Consider the following 14396-nt stretch of genomic DNA (forward strand, 5'->3'; position numbering starts at 1 on the left):
TTTTTTTTTTTTTAATGAGATGATCCTGTGCATCTGTTGTCATCTTTTGTTTGTATGTCTGCCCTTTTGGCCTTTTGCTAGTGGCAGAAACAGGCTGCCTACTGCTATGGGCCAATTAGCCAAGTAGAGGCATCGCATCAAGGCGTTGGGCACAGTGAGGGGTCAGAGAGTGCAGCGCGTCTCCTTCTGACAAGCACAGCTCCACTCCATGGCCCGCTGGTCAGTATGGGGTAGGGTGATGGCCCTGTCTGGTTTCGGGCACCCAGGGGTGTGACATGTGACAAGTGAATAGGCTTGCCATTTTTGCGATAAAAGGACCAGTCGTTATGTCTGCAAGTGAAGCCAAGCAATGGGGCTTATGTATGCAATGGCTGCTTTAAAACATCATTTAAGTGTTTGTGCATCAGTGAATGCAAGTGCTCGAGTTGTGGGTGGGCATGGAGGCGCGGGAGCATGACACATATTCATATTGACACCTGTCATTGAGGACTTGAAGCATAAAGATGGCAAATACCCATCCTGTGTGAAGTTAATTGGGGTTTGTGTTGTACTGTCTGTGTTTGAACCCCCGCTGTACCTCTTTGGAATGGGTTAGGTTGAACAGCCCACTTGTTCCTTACACCTTTTTCCTCTCTTTTTCTCTCCCGTAAACTCAGAAAGCAATGTATGTGCCGTGCCTTGCTGCACCATAAATTAGTCCTGGGTGGCGGCATGGTGCTTGCTGGGTAATTTGGACAATGGGGCGTTTGACAGCTCACCCATCACAGCTACAACGCCCCAGGGAGCCACTTCTCCTCCAGAGCTTTTCTCTGTCTCCTTGCGCTCTCCTCCCTCAGTGCTGATGGACTGACTCTCTAAGTAGCAGCATCATTCTCCAATCAAGCACCGAAATGACTTTTCATCCATGAGCACATGCGGGAGGGAAAGGGGGGTGGATGGGGAGCATATTGTATCCAATGAGAAGGTAATCGTAACTGCAGGAGACTGAGGAGAAAAAAACATTTAGAAAAAGCAATAGAAAAACAGAGAATGTGACACATAAGGATAGGGGAGCTAAAATAACACCCCAAAATGAAATTAAATATGTAAAATGTTGGTCATGCATTAAGTTAATGGCAACTTTAAGGTTGTAAGACAACAAGTGTGAATGCAAACACATTCTCAAACATTATAAAAGAATAAAGAGGAGAAACATAAATCATCTAAATGGGCTTTAATTGCCAATAGTCGTACTCGTTTATGCATCAAAGCAATTCAACCACTTGCTCACTGAATTGAAACTATTGGTCTTTACACATACATTTTAATTGTCTTGTTTTTTTCCTTGTTTTTTCCTAGTTACTTTTCAGTGTTCATGTTCCCACTTGTAAAGGGAAAAATCTCATAAGCAGACGTTGGATGAACACTGAATAAACTGCTTTCTTTAGTTTAAAAAGATCGCTCACCTATCTCGTTTGTCGAGGTCTCTGGCTTCTCTCGTGCTTCTTCTCACCTCTTTAGTGTCTCCTATCACGTAACTGAATAATTATTAATTAATAGAATTACATTTGGTTTGAGAAACATAGAGCAGTTTCTAGTCTTCAATCCATCATTTCATTTCTATTACCAGCTAGTCTGACCAGATTAACTGCTTGACTGGCACACAGTGTGTTTTCAACCACAGGCAGTAATATTTAAAAATGTGTTGATCTAAAAATTTCAATTTAGTCTTCTATTCCATCAAAATATAGTTTTTGGGGCAGTGAAAATGTGTTTAAAAAAATGAAATGGTGAACCTTGATAATTATGATGCTTTGACCTAGTCTTTTCTGGCACCATCATGCAACTGGACAGGCAGTGACCAAGGCCTAGCATGACCCTGGCAACCGCCAGCTGCTTCCTGCCAGAGTGCAGCCAGAGAGAACCAAGTGAAGGTCGGGGATAATGATCAGAGAGAACATGTAAACGCCAACAGTGAGAAAGACATGATTGCATGTGCAAAGTCACAAAGACAGAAGTGGGTCTGTCCTCCCAAAAAACAAAACAAACAAACAAAAAAAAAAAACCACAATCAGCATTTGCTGATTTATTTTTTGCATTTTTTAATATTGTTTTTTTATTCTCCACCTATCTGGCCACTTATAAGTCACAGAGGAAGCTGTGGAAAAGTTTAGGAAGCTGATTATTGTGCAAACTTTACATGTGCATCTCTTTTTCTCCCATTCTTTAATATTCCGGTATTTTTCAGCTGCGTGTTTGTACTTTACCACAGTGGCCGAACTCAGTTTGCGCATTAATTTTTCCAATTACATCACATGCGCCGGTAAAAATAAAACCCATGAATTGGGGTTTGCTATACTGAGCACATTTAATTATTCATTCTGTTTATTTGGTATACGTGAACTCTGCCTCCAGGTCGCTGTGATTTCAGCCTGCAATGACATGACTATGTGCAGTGAACTGATTGAGCTCAATGCTGACTTTTAGGGAATCTCTTGTTGTTGTTTTTCTTTTTCTTTTTTTTCATTTCTCCTCCCCTGCTAGTTTGTGTGATGGTAGGATTCCCTAGAGATGATATATGAGTGTGCTTTGCATGCCTCAGCAGAGAGGCTCCGATAGGACGGGGCGAGGGAGAGGTCACTGGCCCTTAACAGTAATCAATAAATACCTGCCGCAGCCAAGTGTGAGACGGGACCCTGCAGACAATGTGTGTAGACACACGAGTGTATATAAAGCACTCAGCTGGAAAGAGACATCAGAGTGGAAGGAAGCCTGTACTTATTCTGCCCATTTCTCATGGAGCTTCTAAAGGATTTTGCTTTTAAACCAACAGCCATACATATCGATTTTGAGCCAGTGGGATGTATGTGTCTTTACTTAATCCAATACTAACAAGTATTGACTGGGGAAAGTCATTACCATAGATTTATGTTCACTCAATATAATGGGTAGGTGTGCTTAAAGTACATTTATTGGGAGATCTGATTGACAGTCTACTTATCCTGCTTCACTTGACTTGACAGCTGGATGGTTTATTATTCTGCTTGACCACCCAGATGCAAAGCACCTCTTGTCCTTCCCCATAGCGAAGTAGCAAAACACCGCCGAGTAAAACTCCACCCTTGTCCAGCGATCAAGCCAACCAGCTTTTTTCTATATCTGGACGAGGGATGTATACATGAATGACAGGGCTGAGTGAAAAGAAGGTGAAAGGAAGAAGGCAAGAGGGAATGAGAGGAGAGCAAAGTGGACAAATCTGAATAAAACGGGTATGAACAGAGAGGAGGTTTATGTTGGTGTTCATTCTTTTTCATGCTTGACTCACCGCTGATGGAAGGGAAACATTTTCCAACTGATACAGTGCTTTCTTTGGGACAATAAATCAGCTTGAGTACAGATAAAATGGAGACAGCTTATCTTGCACGGTGATGTCACAGCCCAGCATTGAAATGCTGTTATCAGAAGCACTCACATGCAATATATGATATAAGATATACGGTCTTACAAATATTCACACCAGGCATGCGGTGCAGGAAAACGGTTCATTCTATAGTATGTGCAGCAAACATAGTGTACATAATACAGGCTATTTTCTAGATGTATAATGAGAATTTATTTTATGTAAAACTCAAAAGTATCACCTGTATCAGTAAACAACACCTTTCAGTGTATTTTCAGCATTTCAGAAATGGTTTTTGAAAACTGAAGCCCTATCATCTAGTCTAGAAATTTTGTAGTAATATTGTGTTTCAATGTTTTACTTTGAAATCCCATTTACTTCTACTCACTGTAGAAAATCCACACAAATCTCCCTGGTTCCAGATTTGGACATATCCAGAGTGTCTGTTGCGAAGAACTGACTTTGGCTACAGCTGGCACCTAAACACAAAATTTAAAAGAACAAGAGCTTTTACAAGTTTTTGTGACTTCAGTGGCTTAAGAGAGAGAGAGCAGGTCATCCACTGTCAGGTCGGTGGTTCGATCCATGGCTAACTGCCCTTGCCCAAGATATTGGACCCCAACTCATTTCCAGTGCATCCATCAACGTTTGATAGCAGCATTGCAATATAACTGTCAATCCATGACGTGCCTGCAGTGTGTGTGTCTGTGTGCGTGTGTGTCAAAGGGGCAATGGATGAGCAACTGATGTCCATGTAACATGATTTTAAGCCAAAAAATGTTAAAGAAAATATTGGCAATATCAGTATCAACTTGCCAAAATAATAACCAGCAAAGTAAACACTGGCTAATTAAACTGGTCACTCTTGGTTTAGCTGGTTTTGCAATCTGTTTAGCGCTTACTGCATAGAGGTTTCTCCTGTTATGTTGTGCTTCTATTACATTAGAACCATTTGCCATATTGGACCTGATATGGTTCTAAGAATAAAGTCGTAAACTGCTTTCTAGGCCTGTGTAACTGAAGCATTCACTTGATCCTACATTGTTATTGTGATTATCACATGTCCAAAATGGTCAACTTCACGTGGTTAGTGCTCACATGTTTGCAAAATCTCAGTGTTGACCACATTGAAGTTGCGAAATATGATCTCATATTTATTATGAATTTCTTTCTTTCTTCTCTGATGTGGGTTTCCCACTTTTCTGTGCAACTGTGATTTATTTATGCGACACTTCTTTTTTTAGTGTACCTCTTATCTCAGGGACTCTGTCTTAATATATGTTGTTGTGCCAGTGCTATGAGCCTGTTTTGACTATGATTTGTTCATGTCCAAAATGTAAACATCCCTTAATATTGCTGCACTCCCACAGTTACTGGAGTGAACTCAAGCCAAAATAGAGAGTCACTGCCAAGACCTTCTCTTATCTTGCTTCACTCCCACTCACTAATCTCGGATTAATTCGATTAATTCTGATGTGTCTTTCCATTTTCCAGACCAGCGTGCCTTCTACCTAATAAATTCATTGACGATGCAAAATGGCAGTATCCATTCATCCAGTAAACTTATTTTTAAGGGTTTTCTTTTTCTTTAGCAGCTCATTTGTCTTCAAAATTCTTTTTGTTCTTGTGTTGTGAAATTGTTCTAAAATTCAAGTAATATTCAATTTGAGTCTTAAAATATTCACTAATAAGAGTTACAGTATGCATTAGGAAAACTTACCCCAATTACAGAGCAAAATACAATTTGAATAAAAGTGCTGCAAGGACATATTTCATTAAATTTTAAACACTCGATATGAAAGCAATTTCGATTTTTTCTGATTAAAGTCAAGTTACAGAATCGCAGATGCTTCGAAAAGTCCATATTGCATATCAAACACTGGAGGCATGCCATATTAATGTTCCTGTTAAAAGGACAGTGACACTAAAAATGTATTTCATAATGCATGTTTGGTCTTTAGAAGCAATATGCAATTTGCCATTACACAACATAACTGTGCATTGTCACGAGCACTCATTATTTTTAATAAGCCAGTGCCTAAACATCTAAACTATTTTATCACCAACTGGAAAAGAAAAAGTCTGAGCTTTTGTTGCCCTCTGCATTGTTTCGGTGAGGGAGCAAAGGTGGAACGTACTGAGATGTTAAGCAGTGATTGACAAAATGCGATACACAGGGATCAGTAATTGGCTATATCATGAAACAGTCGTGATTCAAAAAGTGTATTTAAAGAGATTACGGACAATTTACATCAACACACAAGCATATCGTGTCTATGAACAGGTTAGAGGTGTTAATAAACCTGGCGTATTAACTGGCTAACTTCCAAGTACAATCCATCTATCCATTTTCTTGCACTTCTTCAATTCAGGGTTATAGTGGGTGGATGCCCATCCCAGCTGTCATAAGCAGATGCATCCTGGACAGGTCACTTTCTGGACTAACACAAAAAGACACACAGCCAAAATGACCAATGAATGTCTTTGGAATTGGGGAAGAAGCCCACATAGAAAGACCCCAGACTGGATTTAAACCCAGGATCTTCTTGCTGCAAGGTGACCAGTGCTAATCATCACACCACTATGCAAGCATGAAAACAAATTAGCATCAGTCCACACTGTCAAGTCAGACTAATCCCAACCCAACTAAGTCCTCCCACATTTATGAAAGGAAGAATTTTATCACTTATATATAATTTCAGATTGCTCCCAACACAGGTTGTTGCTTAAATAGACCCTTGTATGTTGCCTTTTAACAAACCTTGCACATCAGAGAAAGCAAGTGTTCCTGATTAATGTTCCTGCAGTTCAGTCTGTTTATTTTCTACTTTTTGTGAACTGAGGTGCATAGTTTGTTTATGCACTCGGCCGACGCTGGATGCGTCCTCTTAATTTCCCTGGTTGCTCATTGTAGACCTGTACATTCGGTCTATGCTAGTTTCCAGCCACTTGCGCCTTACAGCACGGTGCCTCACATTGCTTTCCAGCTTTCACTGGCTGTAGGTGACAAGGAAGAAGCTTTCCAGTCACATTTCAAAGAACGAAAATAACAAATCTGTCCAGGGAAGTGAATGTGAGTATAGGTTTCTTATACGGGAAATGTACGCCACAAACATAAAACTACTAATGCAGGGTGTTGAGGGGGAGCAGAATGATTGGTAAGAGTCAGGGTCTTTCATTTTGTCATGTTTCTTTTTTCCCCATTTCTGGGCTGATTTTTCACTGCAGGGCTAGTTCCATTCACTTGAATTTATTATTTCTTGCACTGAGGAAGCTGATGAAGTCCAATGTCTGTAAGCGAGTTTGTGCGTGCCTTCGCGCACATTAACGCTTGTGCTGGGTGTATGTGTGCGAGGAGATGAGACACGCGTCTCTTTATGTGTAAGGGAGCCACGCTTTCATGGCTGTTTCAGATCTCGCTGCCTCAGAGTTCGACAGAGCGACGGAGCCAGAAGCGAGAGGGAGAGATGGAGAGATAATAGGAATGGAGGGTGAAAGAAGGCTAACACAGTCTTTAATGAGTTTCCTTGGCTCTCTTTGCCTGTTTCTGGGTCAGGGTCCCCTGGCTGAGGATGTGGGTGGACTGAGGACGATAGAGCAGAAAAGAACAGTGTAAGCCAAGGTCTGCTTGAATAGACTTGTACATTATAGAGTCATCACCTACAGTACATAAAGATGCATGGGAGGAAAGGCCACGCAATGTTTAGCTTATTTCTTGAATTGATAGCGAATGATGGAAGTTAATCAAAACAACTAATGGTCTTGTTGTGGCTCTTTATTGCACGTACACAAACACAAACCCCAAAGGTCAAAGGTCACTTATAGCTTATATTCAATTAGCAGGAGCTTAGAAGTCCATAAAAAACACATCCAAGCTTACTCTTTTTTGATGAAATGCAATCACACACCTACAAAACAGGATGTGCAAATGGTAAATGGACAGGTTCTTATAAGACCTCACCTGCATCATAACAGGACAGAGACAGACCCCTCCTCCGCCTTGCTGAAGGTGGCTTTGGCCATTTTCTGGTTGACTCCTCCTGCCCTTTCATTTCCTAGCAATCAGCTTCAATCTGTGGCAGGTATGGAGGGAGAGATAACATTAGGGAGACATCATGGGGAGATATCTGCTCAGCCAAGACATTATTTAGTGCTCTCAAAGCATCCAAGAGGCAACCTCTGTCAGACAACCAGGCTCCAGCATGTCCACACAGGACAGAGAAATAGGTAGATAGAAGGACATGGAAGAATTACTGATGGGCTGATAAAGTATTTTGTTATCTGAACAGTCTGCCTTCCTGTTTCTGTCCTCCTGTGCTATGTTACTGTCTGTCTGCTGCAACTCTCTTTCAATGACTCAATCCATGTCTGTCTGGCTGAGTTACTTTGAGTGTCTCCCAGTGTTCCTCCCTCTCTCACCTTATGTTTCCCACTGTAACTCTGTCTCTATTACTTTGCCTTCTTTCTTTCGCGCTTGTGAATAATTAATGTCTACCGGTTCGATGGTAATAATAGAACAGATCTGGAGGTGACAAATGGGATGGCCAATAGGCTTCATCCTTCCTTCTTCAAAGAGTTACAAAGTTAGCTGGGCTCATTTGGTGGGCGTGTACACCCATATATTTGTGCCACTTTTTTTTTTTCTTCCCTCCATGTTTGTGTGTGCATGCACATGCAGTTGTGTGTATGTGATTTAAGACAGGGAGATGAAAGGGACTTGTAATTACAGGGAAGCATATCTGTCTACTGCAGAAGTATCCGAGGAATGGCATAAAATGGGCCAGAAGCCTGAGGTCATTAGATCTGGAGCATGTGTGCGTGCTCGCATGCCCGTGTGCGAGAAAGTGACAAAAGCAAAGAGCGTGTGTGCGCAAGAGAAAATGGGAGACACGGATAGATCAGCTTATAATTTCAGTTCCTCGGAGTCGACCTCTGAACTCTGCTTCTCATTATTGGCTCTGCCGTGCTCGCTTCTCAGCAGTAGCTGATTGTGGTTAGACCGAGGAGGCAGTCTTATTGCCGGAGAGGAATCACAGAATTTCCTGCGCTCTAAAATACACTTGTGTAAACATTCCAAAATATCAAATGATAGGGATTTCACTGTGTGCTGTGCACATGGATAATCCCATGCAAAGGCTGTGGTTATAATACTGTCCCACTGTCTCTTGTCTGCTTTCCGCTCTTCCATCCCGTCCTCCCACTTTCTGTCTTGGGATTTTGGCTTCTGTTCTCCACTTCGTCCTCTCTTTCCTTCTAACCATTCTTCGTTTGTTTCTCTCTTCACAGTTGAGGATGACTTCATTGGTCTCGGTGAGCTGCCAGAAACGTTCCCCTCAGACCCCCCAGAGCCGCTGCCCGTGTTTTTAATGGAACCAGAGGAGGCCTACATAGTCAAGAACAAGCCTGTTAACCTGTACTGCAAGGCCACACCTGCCACCCAAATCTACTTCAAGTGCAACAGCGAGTGGGTTCACCAGAAGGAGCACACTGTGGAGGAGAGGGTTGACGAGAACTCTGGTCAGTAGAAAGATCGGCTACGTGCTGACTAGCAACTCTGTTTTAGAAGACATCATGCTGCACAGACCATTAATAAAAATTGTTTTCTTCACAGAAATGCATCCTGACAGCTAAAACATGATTTGGTTTCATATTATCGTTTAAGAAAATCAAAGCAGTTGGTTAAGGTTCGCAGAAGATTGTTGTTCTGATAAAAAGTTGGAAACGTAACCTTGAATCACAATATGATGTTTTCATATTTTCCCAAAAGCAAGTGTATGAGTATGAGTTCTGACAAAAGTGTCTTTACAAACATACGCTCAATGTGAATCTCTGCTTATAAATCTTATTGTCCAGCATATTTAACTGCTGACCTTGCCACTCAGACTGTAGGTGAGGTATCTTTCATTTGGCACCATCATTTCCATCACAATCATACGTTTATGCATTTGAGTGTGTATATTTTGTTTCAGTGCCTGCTCAATACTCCAGATAAGGATATTCCAGAAAGTTTTTCAAACAGTGTTTGTGGAGTGGAGAAAGAGTTTGCCGCTCATTCAACTGACCTCTTCAGTTTCTGCAGGTTTCCTCAACTTCATAAACAACACAGATTAGTGATCCTTTATGTGTCAGGAGTTTTAGCAACAGCTGAGATGCATTTTTTTCTCAAAAACAAAATGTTTTTCTGGCTTTCAAACCTGAAAACACCCTACAGTACACCAAAAATTGTTCTGCCCCGAGGATCGGGTCCTCTGGCACAAGAGCAAAACGATGTACGCGATTAAGTGCTGAGGAGATTGCCGTAATTTGGGGATACCAAGCAACTTTTGGCACAACACAGAAGAGCTGCCTTGTTGGGCCTGAACCCCTACAGACCAGATGTCACTCCTTTAGCGATGATGTTGTCACATCCTTGTCGGGGGAGAAAAGGTGGTTTGAGCGGGAAAGTCAAGGAAGCTGCGTATGTGAAAAGAGAACGGCCATCTCTGAACTAAGAAAAGGGTAGATCTTTCAGTGCTGTGATTGCAGTCATTTCCCAATTTTCTGTGAATAGTATTCCTGACTGTGGATCAGTGTTCTTGTCAATTTACATTTTAAACTGAGCTCGTGCCTCGTTGTTAGTCAGTGGTTCCAGTTTCCGTCATTATGCAGCTGAGACTGAAGAGTTCATTTGGGTGAGTGATGAAACGTTTCTTCCACTGAAAACGTTGCGCATAGATGAACAGAATCAACTTTTTGGGATATGTCTGTTTACGTACCTGTTTTGTTGAGCATCAAGAGGAAGTGATGGTAGTGAAGCTCCGGTACGGTTGTTTTTAAGAATTCAGTCCCCAAAGGCACCAGAGCCATTACACACAACAGCCCAGCACTGATTGGCTGCATTCAGCCGCTGTATTGGAAATTGAGTTCGTTCTGTCACCCACAGGTACCAATCACATCGCATTTACCCTTTTCATTCCACTGTTTTGACACACACACACACACACACACACACACACACACACACACACACACACACACACACACACACACACACACACACACACACGCAGATAGTTTCTCCTTTACTTAAACGTGAATTCACACACATATGCATACACTTTGAACATCGGAAAGCGTGTTTTAACTTTGGCATTTAATATAAAATACCTCTGAAGTTCCATTTTACTGCAATATACAGTATGGGGGAAAAAATAGCAGTGTTAAAGATGACAGCCAGAGCATATAAAAAAGAAGTATTACAGCAGTGGTACAAGATACAAAAGCAGATACACAGACAAAAGGATTCTTGCAGTGAGCACAAACATGAAAGGAGTTATTGGGGAAAAAAACAAGAAAAACAACACGCTTTCCAACCTGAAATACTTTTATTTTGTGACCTAGTGTACTTTAGGTAGAATACACCGATCTGAGCTTGTGTTTCGTAGTTATGATTATGACAAAGAAGAGGGTGAGGTATCAGTGGCTCTTAGCCTTTATGTCAGAAGGTTTTTAGCTAAAAGCATCAACACGGAAAACAACCCACACATCATACACGCACCCACTCTACATAGCCATATCCACAGGCTATTTACTGCAAAGACATTCATTCATTTATGCTCTTGCACCCAGCACAAACACACACAACACCACAAGAGCTCACTGGATGTGTGTAGCCCTTCTCATCCCACTCCACTGCGCTCTGATTTCCCCAGATTGACAAAAAAGAAGCACCAATAGAATACGGCCAGCATGGTCAATAACACTGACAGTGTAGCCTAAAGAAATCTGATATCTTCCTCTGTACGAGTAAATCTTGAGCCCATTTTCTCTTTTTCTCTCGTCTTACCTCTGTTAAGGTGTTCTGATCATAAAATAAGAGATTGCGAGATCAAAAATGTTTATGAGACAAAGGATAGAAATTCCATTCCACTTTTCTTTTAAATACAATCAATTAAATTGTTAAAACTTAAAATTTTTTACTCTTTACTCCTTGCACTTTTGCACAGTGCTATACATACAGGGGAACACTGTATACATATTTGACTTTTATCCCAAATATACACAAACAAAGGGAAGAGACATAGTGCAAAGGTTTTAAAGGGCACATAGTTAAAAAGATAAAACTAGGTTCTATTTAAAAGATTTCACCTTCTTCGATCAGTATTGTAGCATAAACCATACAATAAAAACACAGGGACATCCCAGAAAAAAACTTGGGAAAATGTGATTGATGAGCACATGTCAGGGAAAAGACACAATTTTCCTGTCACTGAACATGCTTTGGAGTACAGGAACATCAGCCTCTAAGAAATGGAAAGAGAATTACACAGCTGTAATTCTGCCAACTAAAAGCTTTCCTCAAAAACACATCTCTCTTTCTCTCTCTCTTTTTTTACTTACAAAAAGGACTTTTCTTCTGTTAAAAAGGCTACAAATCAGCTTTGACTCAATCCTGTGAGGCAGTAAAACATATAAATGTAAATGTTGCGAATACTTTTTAAAGGCACTGAATGACGCAAATGACATTCATTTTAAAATTTAAGATGTTTGCGTCATGAAATCCTACCGGCTGAAAGCACAATGTGTGCGTCATCAGTAGCTGGAATGCAATCACCAATACAGGACTTGATTCACTGTACACAGCATGAACCAACTTACCTGCTGCCTTACATCACTGGTGCTGAAGTGGCTTCAGGTATATGTAATGTCTAAAGGTTTTTTATTCCCATGAATCTAAGGTGCTGTAAGCCACAAGTAGCACATGAGCATTAAAAAAAAATACACTGCATAAAAACGATTAACACCTCAACAAGTGGCATGATTGTACATGATCTTTTTGTAAGGAGCCGGTGATTACATGCAGAGTAAAGGGGCCATTTGAAGAGTTTCTTTTGATCAGCAGCCAGTTATAAAAGTAAAACAGCATGTGCATTTGCCTGTGCAAAGGAAAAATAGTCCAAAAGAAAAAGGGAACTTATATTTACACAGTTTCCAGAAGGAAGCGTCATTCTGACATGTGGCCATAAACCATTTCAAATTGGTTGGTGCTAGATTGGATCAGCAGGAGGGCTGCTTTGCTGTGATTGGTTATTCAGTTGTCGGCCGTATGTGACGACAGACTCTTCTGACAATCTGGTAGATAAAGGTGCATTAGAAGAAGCGAATTAAAAAGTACTGTCTGAAATGTTTTTATCACTGTGAGCTTCACTTTATGTGCAGGTGTTTCACAAAGAAAGGCAGGTCATTTAGAACCAAAGCCACTGAGAAAACATTCATAATTTTAAAGGTAAGAACAAGGCATTAGCTACCCAGCTTGCATTACTAAAATATCATTGCACATTATGGCTTCAATAAATATATCTGAGTGATGTTCTGCTGATTATGTTAAAACTTTCCTGTGGTATTGTGTAAAATGATCAAACGAGGGATGTCAACTAGGAAATGGTTGAATAAATGCAATACTAGATTGTAATCTACCCACCTTGAATATGAGGTCAAAGGAAATTGGCTCATGTGCGCATCTACAATCATGTGAAAAGAACATTTTTACAGAACAGAGCATTTTGTGCAGTCCTGTGACAAAGTAAGTGCACCTTTACTGCTTCTATAGGACTTAATTTTGTTTGTTGGGTATAAAAAGAACTAGAAAGGACATGCAAGTAAGCCTGGACAGATACAACACCCAAGCAAAATAACTGGGTATTGAATGCAAAACCTTTTTGAAGATTTTGTAGGTGCTTAACGTGGCCCAAAAACATTGTAGCATTTTTAAAGGCACTTCATAGTCTCTGTGAGTGGAGAGTGCATTGATCTGTGCAAATGAGTAGCAAATTAATTATATGTAGGTGCAGGTAGTGTAACGTACACCGGAGACAGCCTGTCACTTTCTCTGAGATATACGTTAAAAGATCTAACAGATGCACTCTTCATCTCACAAGAATATCAGGGCACTTATGCCTCCCACCTCCTCCATCTCTCCTTCAGTGACCAATGGCGCCTGTTTTTGCTTGACTGGTTTGATCAATAATGTTTCCTGGTGCTAACAATAGGCTGCTAGGCTAGCTCATGTTAAAAACCACATAAATAATGAATCCTCTCAAAATGAAGCCCCTAATTTAGCCAGTTATTAATGGCTTAGGAAGATAGTAGCCCCGCCTCACTGGCCCTGACACAGTTTACACACCTTGATTTTAAATTGAATGGCCGGTTTTATTTTGTTATCATTGTATTGATATAAAGCACACTTAGAAATTCTAGCTGAGCACACATGAAGTCACTGGATGAGGTCAGCGGGCTCGTTTCAGAGCTCTGATTTTTCCATCAGGGTGATTCTTCAGATGTGTTTGAAGTGCAACACAGGAAAGGAAGAGTTTAATCCAGGTTTAGTAATCCCCGTGAAGTCATGAATGACTCTTAAAGGAGACTGATAACCACTGCAGGCATCGTCATCATTTTCGATTCTCTAATGGTATAGAGTATGCTAACAACATCAGGCGGATAATTGATCACTGTAGAGCCCTTTATGTCTGCAGCGCTGACAGAAAAAAAACAAATGACTGATTCTTGCGCACGTTTTAGACCTTCTGAGAATTATGAGAATCTACTTACTGTTTCCACTATTGATTTTCCCTCTGCTAGACTGGATGTGATGCTCCCACAAAAGCACATCCATCATCACATTCTCAAACTAACAAAACATCCTCTCAGGCGAGCATACTGGCATCAAGTAGCGACGACCAGAGGAGCACTCTTTGGCACTCGCACATATGTGTTGAAAGCCATACACGCCGAAGCAAACGGTGACACAATAGACGTGGCTGTACCCCTGCCTGCTGGCACACTGTGTAAATTTTACATGAGAGGTAAGCTAGTGTGTGGGATGTCACTATGCTTGCTCTGTGCCAGAACAAGGAGGCTGTGTGAATTCACTGAACCTGAAATAAATTGGCATGTTCGTTTTTTAACCATCCAATTTCTTTTGCATTTTCCATTCAACCAGAATGTCACACAGCTACCATGTAAACCAATCAGAGCTGTG

The 14396-nt window shown here is 40.9% G+C and overlaps 1 protein-coding gene across 3 annotated transcripts in view; it reads left to right on the forward strand.

Moving 5' to 3' along the window:
• Positions 1-14396, forward strand: part of unc5cb (unc-5 netrin receptor Cb) — a 124838-nt gene that overhangs the window by 56060 nt on the left and 54382 nt on the right. For all 3 annotated transcript variants that reach the window (XM_026173823.2, XM_026173824.2, XM_026173825.2), the window contains exon 2: positions 8666-8896. In XM_026173823.2, coding sequence (XP_026029608.1) covers positions 8666-8896 — 231 coding nt within the window. The remainder of the gene's footprint in view (positions 1-8665; positions 8897-14396) is intronic.

Source organism: Astatotilapia calliptera, chromosome 7 (genome assembly GCF_964374335.1).
Source record: "Astatotilapia calliptera chromosome 7, fAstCal68.1, whole genome shotgun sequence".
Taxonomy (NCBI): domain Eukaryota; kingdom Metazoa; phylum Chordata; class Actinopteri; order Cichliformes; family Cichlidae; genus Astatotilapia; species Astatotilapia calliptera.